General features: G+C 29.0%; 1 protein-coding gene across 1 annotated transcript; it reads right to left on the bottom strand.

Moving 5' to 3' along the window:
- Positions 1-867: 867 nt before the first annotated feature.
- Positions 868-7,100, bottom strand: LOC110630830 (alpha-dioxygenase 2). Its single transcript, XM_021778430.2, has 10 exons — positions 6,933-7,100; positions 6,568-6,828; positions 3,926-4,075; positions 3,693-3,826; positions 2,659-2,872; positions 2,294-2,439; positions 1,941-2,168; positions 1,649-1,851; positions 1,329-1,572; positions 868-1,219 (listed from the first exon to the last, which is right to left on the bottom strand). Exons 1-10 carry the CDS (start codon positions 7,098-7,100, stop codon positions 994-996), a joined length of 1,974 nt encoding a protein of 657 aa, XP_021634122.1. The 3' UTR covers positions 868-993.
- Between the last annotated feature and the right edge of the window lie 5,128 nt (positions 7,101-12,228).

Genomic DNA, 12,228 nt, shown 5'->3' with positions numbered 1-12,228 from the left:
CGAATTTGGGAATTTTTTTTAAAATTAAGATATTTTAGGGTAATATCATACCGATAAAATGATGTATTTTAACAATTAAATAGTAAATTTTGATTTATAAAAATTTTGCCTTTTACATCTCTACCTCTACAATGTGATAAGATTTAAAAAATAAAGAAATATATTCTTAAAATACAATGAAAAATAAATAAAAGAAAAGTCAAGTGTGAGACGATTTTACCTCATCATTATCCTCTCGTATTAAATAAAAATGATTTGATTAAAGAATAAAGTGCAAGCTAAATTGACTATTTTATTATGTGAGTGACGTATGGCTTAAACGCACGCATGCTAGTCGGTCAGTGTAGATTGAGATTGATTCAACAACAATTCTGGAGTTGTTATTCCTATGGATCAAGATACTTTTTTTAAGTTTAATCTCCTATTGTTATGAGATGGTTTTTCGACCTCAGATTGAAATGGAACATTATTATCGTGAAGCAAATAAAGTGGCTAATAGATTAACCAATCTTGCTGTAAGAAACATAATACATTTAAAGTACTTTAAATAGATATCCTCCAACTTTTTCGGTTGTTGATTGTAATATTTCATGTGTTGAATTTGATGGGTAATTTCAGTTTAACTTTAAATAGTCTTTTATTTTTTATTTATAATAACCTCCTTTATATTAAAAAAAAATAAGAGATTTTGGTTAAATTTTAAAATAAAAAAATTAATTTTTTGAAATTAATTCACCTTTAAAAAATATTTACTAAAAATTAATATAAACAACTGATCTCAGAAAAATTAACTACTTTGAGATAATATACTAGATCTAAAACTATCAAATATCAATTTAATTACGATTCAAGTCGATGACAATGTGATTAGCTTCAATATAAATCAACATATTTACTGCTCGTATTAACATTAATTTTTTTTAAAAGAGAAAGAAAAACTATTATTATACATAAGAAATTAACATTCTACAGATGTTTAAGCTATAAAACATTTCATTTAGCAGGTCTCAAATACAAAGGTATGTGATTGATTTCATCTGATTCAGAATCCCAAACAGAGAATGCACTTGAACATCTCATCCATTTCTTTGTCATTTCAGGGAAATGCCGATCTATCACATCTTTCATTGACTCTGTATTATTAACCCAATCTAATCCTTTTTTCGTATAAGTCTTGGAATTGAAATTTGTAGTGAAGAAACGATCTGCCTCTAATCTCCTAAAAAAAAGAAGAGAAAAAAGATTAAGAGCATGCTCAATAAGCTAAATAGAGAGTAATCAAATTAGATAAATTACTTTTTTTTTTTTTTTTTTTTTTTGTAGTTTACCTTGATGCAATAAGTAAGAAGATGAAAAACGCAGTATCACTAATGGCAAAGCCTTTAATTTTCCTTTCAGCATGGAGGCCAACAAGCAAATCCAGCTTCTCAACATCATTTCCATACACTTGTTGAAGAGCTTCTATAACTTCTTCATCATCTGTCAAATCCTTCCACTTGCTAATTGGAATCATCAATAAATTCCTTCTGAATTCATTATACCGAGCAACTCCTCTCTCTCTATCTCTGTAGACTATTCACCCAAGAAACCCTTGCATGGTTATGCTTGGATTATGAGAATATTAATATAAATAAATAAAGAGACTTACTTTCGAGAGCAGCCATATCAACAGGATCTGGTCTATCTTCTCCATTGATATCATGAGCAATAAGATTCCTCATCCATGAAGGATAGTTCCATAATGTGACAGCTCCACTTGCTTGATGTCCCATTGAAATTAACATTTTCTCCATGCCAATTTTTGCTAATCTTTTCTCTCCTTCCTTTCCTACCATTTCCCTCATAGGCACTCTAGAGAAAGTGAAAAAAAAATATTTTTATATATTTCTCAAATAAGCTTTCAACAGTCAAGAGAGAGAGAGAGAGATGAGAGTACTGACTCTTCTAAGATTGGAGGGCATTGAAATTGTGAAGAAGTAGAAGTGATGTCTCGTATAATGAGATTATCAGGTAAAAGAGAATGCATTCTATAGACACTTGAAAACTCTTCAGTGAGTGAATAGGGAACTCCATGATCTCTTGGCCTTTTAAGACCAACCAATCCACTAAATAAAGGTCCTCCAATGTGTCCAAACAAATCCTTAACCTTCTTCCCCAGAAATCCATACCTGTGTCAAATTTTCAACATGTTTTTAGCTTTAATCTTCATTCAACTTGGAATGGAGGATTAATATTAGCTCTCTGTTTTTAGCTTAAAATCTTCATTCAAAGAGAGCTTGTTTGGGATTCTTACCAATTGATCCTCATGCCTGCAAGAAGAGTATCAGTTTTTAAGAGTTGTACAGTCCAATCAATCGTGTGAATTTTAGCAATTACAGCTGAAGTCACCAATCTTGCATGCCGATACAGTTCCTCATCATCCAACTCAGGATAATTTTCCTAAGGAAATTCAACTGATAAATCAGCTAATAGATTTATTAATGAATCAAGCATTCGCATAAAACTCTGATACTATGTTAAAATTGATTCAGGCCTATCTCATCTTATTTCAGAAATTAATTCAAAGGAAAGAATGTCTAAAATTTTTATAATGAACACATTACGGATTCATCCATGAATGGGAAAAGGAAATAGATTTTTTAGAAAGATTTTACTTACTTTAAGCATATCACAAACAGCATTGTGTTCTTTGACAAATAAGGCTTGTAATAGGGAGAAGCCAGCCCAGCAATTCCTAACATCACCTGAGATTGGAATCCCTTTCTCATCATGTTCAAGAAGCCCATCTCCTCCAATCTTTAACTTCCCATCTTTGAATGTTCTCACTCTTCTCATTCCATCCTCATTGTTTCCATATACTACACTTCCATCCCTACTCCATCACAAGACGCCAATTTATTTTTTTTTTAAAAAGAACTTATTTAAAAAGTACAAAGTATACCAATACATTATTAAGAGCGAGCATTATTTGGTTTAAATTGAAAAAATCGATCGAATCAAATTAATTTAAAATTTTAATTTGGTTTTTTATACATTTCGGTTCTGTTTGGTTCTTAATTTTAAAAATTTCGATTATTTCAGTTTGATTCAGTTTTGATCAGAAAAAAATTGAAAAAATCGAATCGAATCGATTAGTGATAATAGTATATTATTTTCAATAATATAGAGAGATTAGATCATACTAAAGTTAAAATATTTTAATTAAATTTTAAAATACTAAAAATAAAGGGTAAAAATAAAAAATTTATTAAAATTTAAACTGATCAAATCGAACTGAATCAAACTGGATCAGACCGGTTCGATTTAATTTGTATAAATATCAAAATTTTAATTTTTGGTTTATTTGATTCGATTTTAAACCGAACTGATCGAATGCTCACCCCTATTGTATTTTCAGCTATTTAATCCCACCTAACTCTCTACTACTACTATGAATTAGGGTTTATGACTTTTTTATATATTTTTAATTTAAAAATAAAATAATACGACTATTAAAATTCTAAAATACAAATTAATTTATATAGCTAATTAAAAGTAAAAGAAATTGAACGATTCGAATATCATTTAAATAGTAATAATCATGCTTGAAATGAAATATATAGTATATAATAAATTTTAATCGGATTTGAGACGGTAATTAAAAATAATATTGTGAATCAGATTTAAATATAAATAAATTTGAAGGGACATACCACCAAGGAGTTCTTGTATTGAGACATCCATCCTTTACAAGAGATGAATGGGTGGCAACTTTCTTTGTTTTGTAGAATTTGAAGGACTTCAATGGACACCCATTTGCAATTTCCACAAATGCTCTAATTTCCACCTGTTTAAACAATTATGAAACTTTAGTTTTAATAATATCCAATTACCTAAAAATTATTATTAAAAGTGAAAAAAAAAGAAATAAAAATATAAAGAAAACCTGTTGGGTATCCTCCATATGATCAATCCAGTCATGAATCATGAATTGGATCCATGAGCAGGCTATCATGTTGAATTGCTTCCCACTCTCTATCAACTTCTTTCTTCCCAATAGCTTGTTGGCTACAATTGTTGGATGAGGCTCTAACAACTGCACTTCATCACCACTTTGAATATTATAACATTCAAATTATAAAATCTACTACAACAATATAAATAATATATAATAAAATTTATGGATATTAATTAAAAAAATAAATAATTTTTTTTAAGAAGAAACTACATTTTTTTTATATTTTATATTACAATTTATAGTAAAAATATGGATCAATTTATATATTACTGTCATAAATAGGGATGCGCAGTATTCGGTTCAAATTGAAAACACTGATCGAATTGAATTAATTTCAAAATTTGATTCGGTTTTTAATTTTAAAAATTTCGGTTATTTCAGTTTAATTCGGTTTTGATCAGAAAAAAATTAAAAAAATTGAACCGAATCGATTAGTGATAATGATATGTTATTTTCAATAATATAGAAAAATTAAATTATATTAAGATTAAAATATTTTAATTAAAATTTAAAATATTAAAAATAAAGTGTAAAAAATAAAAAAATTATTAAAAATCGAAACCGATCAAACTGAATCGAATTGAATTGAATCGGACCAGTTCGATTCGATTCGAATTCTCACCAAAATCAATTTGGTTTGATTTTTATAAATATTAAAATTTTAATTTTCAATTTATTCGATTCGGTTTAATTTTGAACCAAACTGACCGAATGATCACCCCTAATCATAAATTTACCATATTACATAATTTTTATAACTATTTACAAAAATTGTCAATATACATATTTTAATTAATTTTAATTGATTAATCATAATTTTATTCAATTAACCAAATTTTGGTAAGGGTGTAAGTACAAGATTCTTAATATGTTTTATTTTTCTTTTTAATTTAAAATATATTTTATTGATAAATTTTCTTAAACACATTAAATGTATAAAAAAATTGTAAAAAATATTTTCTATAAAATAAATAAAGGGCTAAAAGGCAAATCTTTTTTTTTTAAATCATATTAAATCATGTTTTGACTTTTTCTTATAATGAAGCCATTTTTTCTAAAAAAAAACTCATATTAAATTATGGGTTCTTCTAATAATATGAAAATTTCTAAAAAATTTAACAAATAAAAGCAAAGTTATATAAAAAATGGTAAAAATAAAACAATTGTATAAAAAAATTACTAATTAGTTGATTTCTTAGTGTTGAAAAATATAATAAAAAAGTCTATTAAAGTATTTATTCATTAATTTTAACTGTTAGAAATAAAAAAAATTAAAATATCTTTAATTTTTCTTTTTAAAAATATTTATATATAATAGTAATTTTAAAACAAAAAATTCTCTTATTTTAGTATTAGAAGTAACAGTAATAATATTTTAATTGAACAGCAGTGACTTTTTGATAGATTTTTTAAAAATTTTAAAAATATTTTAATATATTTTTAAATTTTACGAACTAATTAATTAGTTTTTAATACACAAAAGAGCAAATAGTATATGCTGATGTATGTGTATACATATACAAAAAGCCAAGCATGTTTCCCTAAATTAAAGCTGACAATACACCTGTACGTTCATCTCAATAATTGCATTCCAAAGCTGAAAGAACATTTATGGCCATCATTCACTCTTCTTACAAAATATCATCAGTCTCTATCACTTAAATATAATTATTTAGTTCTTCAAGTTTACATGAAAATTCAGTTAAAATCCTGATTTTTTTATTATTAATTTTTTATATTTAATTTTTAAAAAATATAATTATTTAATTTTTATGTACCAATATAAATTACACACACTCTGAATTTAAAAATATTAAATAGTATTAAATTTAAATTAAATTTAACTTACTTAAAAAAAATTAACTTAAAAGCGAAAAGTGTATAAAATTTAAATTAATGTGGAAACTGCTTTTACTCTCGAGATATATTTATGAGAGACTCAATATCAATGAAAAATTCTGATACTATATTAAAATTTGAATTAAATCTAATTTACCCAAAAAGTTAGATCAAAGAGGAGAGTGTATAAGACTCTGCTGTGTATAAAATCTTTATAAAAGACATTATCTTTATCCCAAATCAACGTAAAATTCAATAAATAATTACATCTTATAAAGTTAAAGAATTTAATAATTATATTTTATAGATTTTAAGAGATAAATAGTTATATTTTTATTAAATTTAAATTTTAAAAAATTAATAATTTTTCTCTATCTCATTTCATTGATTTTTAATTTTGATGTGAACCGCTAATCTTTTGTCTAAATTTATTTTAAATATTTCAATTGAAGCTAATATTAATATAAGAAAATTAAGAAATTTCAATTCTTTATTTTTGGGAAAAATCAATAAAACAATAAAACGAACTCCTTGATTTTTTTTTAATTTAATAAAAAAAACTATAAATTTAGCACTATAATTTTATTGTTAGTATAAATTGAGTTTATAATGAAACATATAAGTTTTGATTGTAAAGAACTAAATATGTTTATAAAAAAAAAAAGAAATAAAGGATTTAAAAATTCAAAATTAAATTAAATAAAATAAAAAAGGAGTGTTTTTAAAATTACCCCATAAGGAGAAGAAGATGGAGGCATATTCCGGCCAAAAAAAGTTCCTTGACTGCCAATTGTATCATCGTTGGGATGGTTGCATTTCCCATCAGCCGTTCGATAAGAAAACTGCTTGGTGTCATATTTATGACCATTGATTCCTCCGACATGTAATAGATTATAGCGTTGGTGTAGATGTCTTCTCATCGCTAAGAAAATGATTCCTAAGATCACCGGCAACCTTTGCCATACTCCTAGCTTGTCCACAAAATGTACAACCTATAAATAAAAAAATATTTTTACTTGAAGAAAAAAAGAAAAAAATATTCTAAATCATGAGAAAAAAAAAAGAAGAGAGAAGAGAGAGAAAGAGAGATACTGACATAGAAGAAGAAGGTGTCAAAGAGAGACATCTTGGAGACGATGTTCCATAGTTGAGGATGGATGAATGAGGAAGAAAACACAGAGAAAGTAGCCATGGTTTCTGATGAGCTCTCTTTCTTGCTGGAATGAAAAACACATGCATTGACAAAGAAGCTTTTAGCTACCATCAAAGTCTCACTCTCTTTATATATATGTGCAAGGACAAGGTGATGACGTAATTACATTCATAGAAATAATTGAAACTAGCTACTTCATTACCTATAGGCTTGGCTTTATTTCAAGCTCAAAATTATACTACTAAGATTTCATTTTAATAAAATAATTTATTTTTTATTATTTAATTTTAATTTAAAAAATAAAATTTATTAATAACTTTATATACAAAAGTCTTAGTAAGAATAAAAATAAAAATAAGATGTGAAAACGACGTTGTTAACTAAATTTTTTAAGATAATTTATTTTTTATTATTTAATTATAATATTAAAATAAATAATGTAAACAAGAAATATGGATATAAACTTCAATGATATTAATAGTTGTTGTCCAAAGGAGAGAGAAAGTCTTGGAAAAGTGACTCGGTGGAGAAGGGTAGTCCGAAGTGGTGTGCTTGCGTCGGAAGGAGCTTTTTGTCGATTTTATGCTTAAGCTCTGTTATTTTCGTTTGATTTTTGCATTTTCTTTTGTTCTCTCGTCAAGTGTAGGGGTGCGCATTCGGTCGGTTCGATTTTGAACCGAACCAAATAAATCGAAAATTAAAATTTTAGTGTTTATAAAAATCGAACCGAACCGATTTTGGTTAGAAATCGAATCGAACCGAACCGGTCTGATTTGGTTCGATTCGATTCGGTTTGATCGGTTTCGATTTTTAATATTTTTTTATTTTTTACACTTTATTTTTAATATTTACAAATTTAATTAAAATATTTTAATCTTAATATGATTTAATTTCTCTATATTATTGAAAAAACATATTATTATCACTAATCGGTTCGGTTAGGTTTTTTTGATTTTTTCTGATCAAAACCGAACCGAACTGAAATAACTGAAATTTCTAAAATTAAAAACCGAACCGAACCGAAATGTGTAAAAAACGAAACTAAATTTTTAAATCGATTCGGTTCAGTTAGTTTTTTCGGTTTGAACCGAATACTGCTTACCCCTAGTCAAGTGTAGTTAGGTGAGAAGTGAGACGCGGCTTTTGGTTAACCCTTGCCAAAAATAATAGCTGATATTTCATTTTGATTTTATTTCTTTGAACTTTTATATTAATTGTCTACAAAAATTTTTTATTTTGAGTTTAAATGTGTAATTATATAGTGATAGCACTTCAAGATCGCACCGATACGTTCGGTAGAATAATTTTACAGTGTTTTTTTTTCGATATTTCTTACTTTACTGGTGCTGATGTTTATTCGTGACTGTTTTGATATTGATTTTTTCTATTTTCCTATTGTCATAGTGCCGGATTTACTTAATGTTAAGCTGTCGGTTTGACATCTCAGATAGTGAGTATAGTTGGTTTGTGCAATGTCGATTTAAATTTTGACTAGTTTGTGCTTTGAGGTCTGATTCAAGTTGCTTTTAACTTCAAATTGTTATGAGTTTGTGTTTGACTTTGTGATTGGACTTTGATGAGTCAAATAGTAGATTATTGAATTGGACATATCGTCTCTATTTCTGTAAATTATACTAACATGTAAGGCTATGATAAATGCACTCTCTCTGCATTGCTCAAAATGATATTAATAAGATTACAAAATCTTTAAAATCATTTTTTTAATAATTTCTTTTTTATAAAAATTACTTAATTTTTTATTTAATTAAAAAATATTTTCATATAATATTAATTTTTAAATTTCATTATATTAATAAAATAAAAAATAAAAAAAATATTTTTCTAAACGATATTTTCCTAAAGGATATTTTTAAGAAAACAAATTTTAAACTTATTTTAATTTTATTTAATATATATATATAAGAAAAAAAATTTAAAAAATGGGAATTCCGTCCTTTCAGTTCATATTAAATGTGTGAAGGTGTGGGGAAAATTAATTGATAAACAGTCCCATACGGCTTTCTAATGTAGAGTTAGATGAAAAAATGTTGAGTTGGATGGATGTTCGTTGTCACGCATTTATACATCTTTTAATTTACTGATCTGACAATCTCTCTTTTCAGATTTTCTTGTTAACTGTAACATATTCACCAAACATTTAACTTTTCATTTTATGTATCGCTTTAATGTTGAATTTAAGATCTGTTTATAAAATCCATTTCAAAAAAAAAAAATATGTTTATAAAATTGTAAACCTAGTTAAAATTATATATATATTTTATTTTATAATTTTTATTTATTTTATTTTTTTAATACGACCATACATATTTTAAAAAATAAATTTTTATTGATTTTTAATTATATTTATTTTAAATATATTAAATTTTATTAAATAGTAAAAGATGTGTTGAGAGATATTTTAAAAATAAAATAAAATAAAATAAGATTTTAATAGTTTATTTATATGTTATTATAGTGTTTACAAAAGTGAATAATAATTTTAAAATATATATAAAAAATAAAAATTATGAAACGATGGAAGTAATTGTTTATTTATTTTAGTATAAGATCACTTTAGTTCTACGCTGATAATCGAATCCCTCACAAGTTATCAATTACATTTATAATACATTTTATTATTTGTTCGAGGCTAATTTATTTTGACCTAACAATATATAATTATAGTTAATGTTATATAACAATTGCTTAAAATGAGTTATGAACTGCTACCACAAGATAGGGTTATGTGGTAAGGATTTGATAAGTGGACAATGCGGTCTCATATAAGGAATGGAAGATCCGGATACCTTAAACACCCGATTCATCATCAAGACTCGTCCCCCTAGATAGCTCGAATCTTGGCATAAAGTTACTGTTATCAGACATAGTCCAGCATATCCCTATTACATTTGTAATTGCGTAATCACCAATCTATTAGCTAACGAGATCTCTTATCAGGAAGCCGACCAAATCATCATTAGATTATCAAGAAATATTATATTTATTTCCATCTTTTTACAGTATAAAAGGAGAACGATCACAGAGCCAAAGGTATGTTATTCTCTTACACAACTACTTTCAAGTTCTATATTTGCCCCATTTTCCAGTTTTACCGACTTAGGCGTTAGAGTGGCTACCACCACCTCATGTTCTCTTTCTTGCAGGTTTAGCCAATCACAGCACAGCTCTACTTTCGGCTACATCATTTGGTTCCATTGTCGAGAGGTCCATTGAATCCTCTCTATTCATTTGTACTAAAACTGGTCTCTTATCCCCTTTCTCCTAAAACGAAATCTCTCTTTTCTCTCTCTCAGAATGGACGACAATTCACAAGCTGCTACTAAGATTGCTGCTAATGAGGACGTTATCATTTTTTTTACTCTTAGCGGTAGATAAAACACACCTTCTATGGTCAACAAAGCAGATTTCAACAATATGAGCATTGAGCAAATGCTCCAGTACGTCAGAAGGTTGCAGGTTACTTTTAAGCAATAAAAAGCTCGGGAGGAGGCGTCATTCATGGCTCCCAGGGAAAGGGAGGAAGCCACTGTTGATACCCCAAAGACTCAGACAGGGGCAATCCAGACGCAGTCCAAGGGGAAGGACAAGTTCGAGGAAGAGGAGCTCTCAGACAATGCTCTGAAGAACGTCGACTGGAAGCTTGTTCGAGCTACTCAAAAGTATCGAGAAGGATAGGAAAAAGACAAAAGGATGAGCCAAAAGCAAGACTAAAAGTCGAAGAGGCGAGGATATGAGGGAGACCTCGTTAGATACCTAGTCTCCCTAGGAAGGAGGGACCGAGATAAGTATAAGAATTATACCCTATTGAACAACTTGCGAACACATATTCTAATGTGGATTAGAAAAAATGACAAGGAGATCAAGTGGCCTCCCAAGCTCAACCCTAAGAAAGCTAGAAGGAGAGACAAGACCAGGTACTATTGTTTTCATAAAGACCACAGACATGTAATGGAGGAGAGTCGGCAATTGAAAGGCGAGATCGAAAGGTTAGTGAGGGATGACCCATTTTAAAAGTTCGCCAGAAAGAGTAGAGAAGAGAGGAGACCTAAACCCGAGGCAACAGCCCCTGAAACCACCCATGGCAGAGAACTTGTAGGGGTTATTCATGTAACTACAAAAGGATCCAAAGATGGAGACTCAGTCCTAAAAAGAATAATATGTAACAGATGCTGAGTCTAGTAAGTTGGACAAAGACTGGAAAAGATCATTTAGGATCCCGAAGATTATTCATCCAGTGTAATACCCGGCTAGATCCCGGCATTGGAATTCCTACTTTTCGGTGGAATCTCGAATGTCGGAAACCTCTAGAAGGGTAAAATATGTTTTTATAAATGTTTTAACATGTTTTTATGGTTTTAATGAAGAAAGAAATTGAGTTTTTGAAAGAAAATATTTTGGAGGAGAAACCCAGTTTTGGCCGCCGAACATGGTGGAGTTTCGGAGACACTTTTGGCTTCCGAAGGTGGTCTGGCTAGCCACCTATAAAAGGCCTCCTGTCCGATAATGAGCAAGTTTTTCTCTCTATTTTCGGGCAAGGTGAGTCTCCGTCACCCCTTTTATCGATCTTGTGTTTTCTCCTCAAATTCTCCAAGTTTTAATGAGTTTTATCTTGGTTTTGAAGATTTTCGAGCAAAGATCGAAGTTGAAAGCTTGGAGACCCAGGAGCTCGATTTCTCCCATCTCCGAGTTTGGTTCGCCTTCCCTCTCGTTCTTCAAGAGGTAAGTGGGAATCCTACCCTTCTTCGATGTTTTATGTAAGTTTTGAGGGGTTTTAGGGAGTTTTAATGCATGATTAGGCTAGTTGTAAATGTTAGGGTTTATATGAGTTAATTGATGCATTGTATGTTATTGTATGTTAAAATGAGTTGTTTTTGGGGTATGAGTTAGTTCTAAGCCCCTAAATGCTTGAGGGTGTGCTTATGCATGATTTTGGGTAAGTTGGTTTGAGTTTTGAAGTTTGGTTGGCTGATTGTGGGAGAGGAGCTCGAGTTCTGCCATTCTGGAAGAACTCAGGTTCGACAGCTGAAACCATGTTCAGCGGCCGAACCTGCCTGAGGAGGTAGTTTTGACTGCCGAACCCTGCCCCTGAAAGTTTGGACTTTCGGCTCTAGAGAGGACTTTCGGCCGCCGAACCCGCCGCCGAAGGTGACTGAGTTTCGGCTTTGGAGGGACTTTCGGCCACTGAACCTGCCGCCGAAAGTGCCCTGTTAAGCCTTTC

Source organism: Manihot esculenta, chromosome 14 (assembly GCF_001659605.2).
Source record: "Manihot esculenta cultivar AM560-2 chromosome 14, M.esculenta_v8, whole genome shotgun sequence".
NCBI classification, from domain to species: domain Eukaryota; kingdom Viridiplantae; phylum Streptophyta; class Magnoliopsida; order Malpighiales; family Euphorbiaceae; genus Manihot; species Manihot esculenta.
Note: the sequence above shows the minus strand (reverse complement) of the source record. Positions and strands in the feature narration are given on the sequence as shown.

Coding starts and splice junctions, on each gene's coding strand:
- LOC110630830 (XM_021778430.2), bottom strand. CDS start 7,100: ATGGTAGCTAAAAGCTTCTTTGTCAATGCATGTGTTTTTCATTCCAGC. Junction 3,827..3,925: donor ATATGGAGGATACCCAACAG/GTTTTCTTTATA, acceptor TTGTTTAAACAG/GTGGAAATTAGAGCATTTGT. Junction 2,440..2,658: donor CTGTTTGTGATATGCTTAAA/GTAAGTAAAATC, acceptor GAATTTCCTTAG/GAAAATTATCCTGAGTTGGA.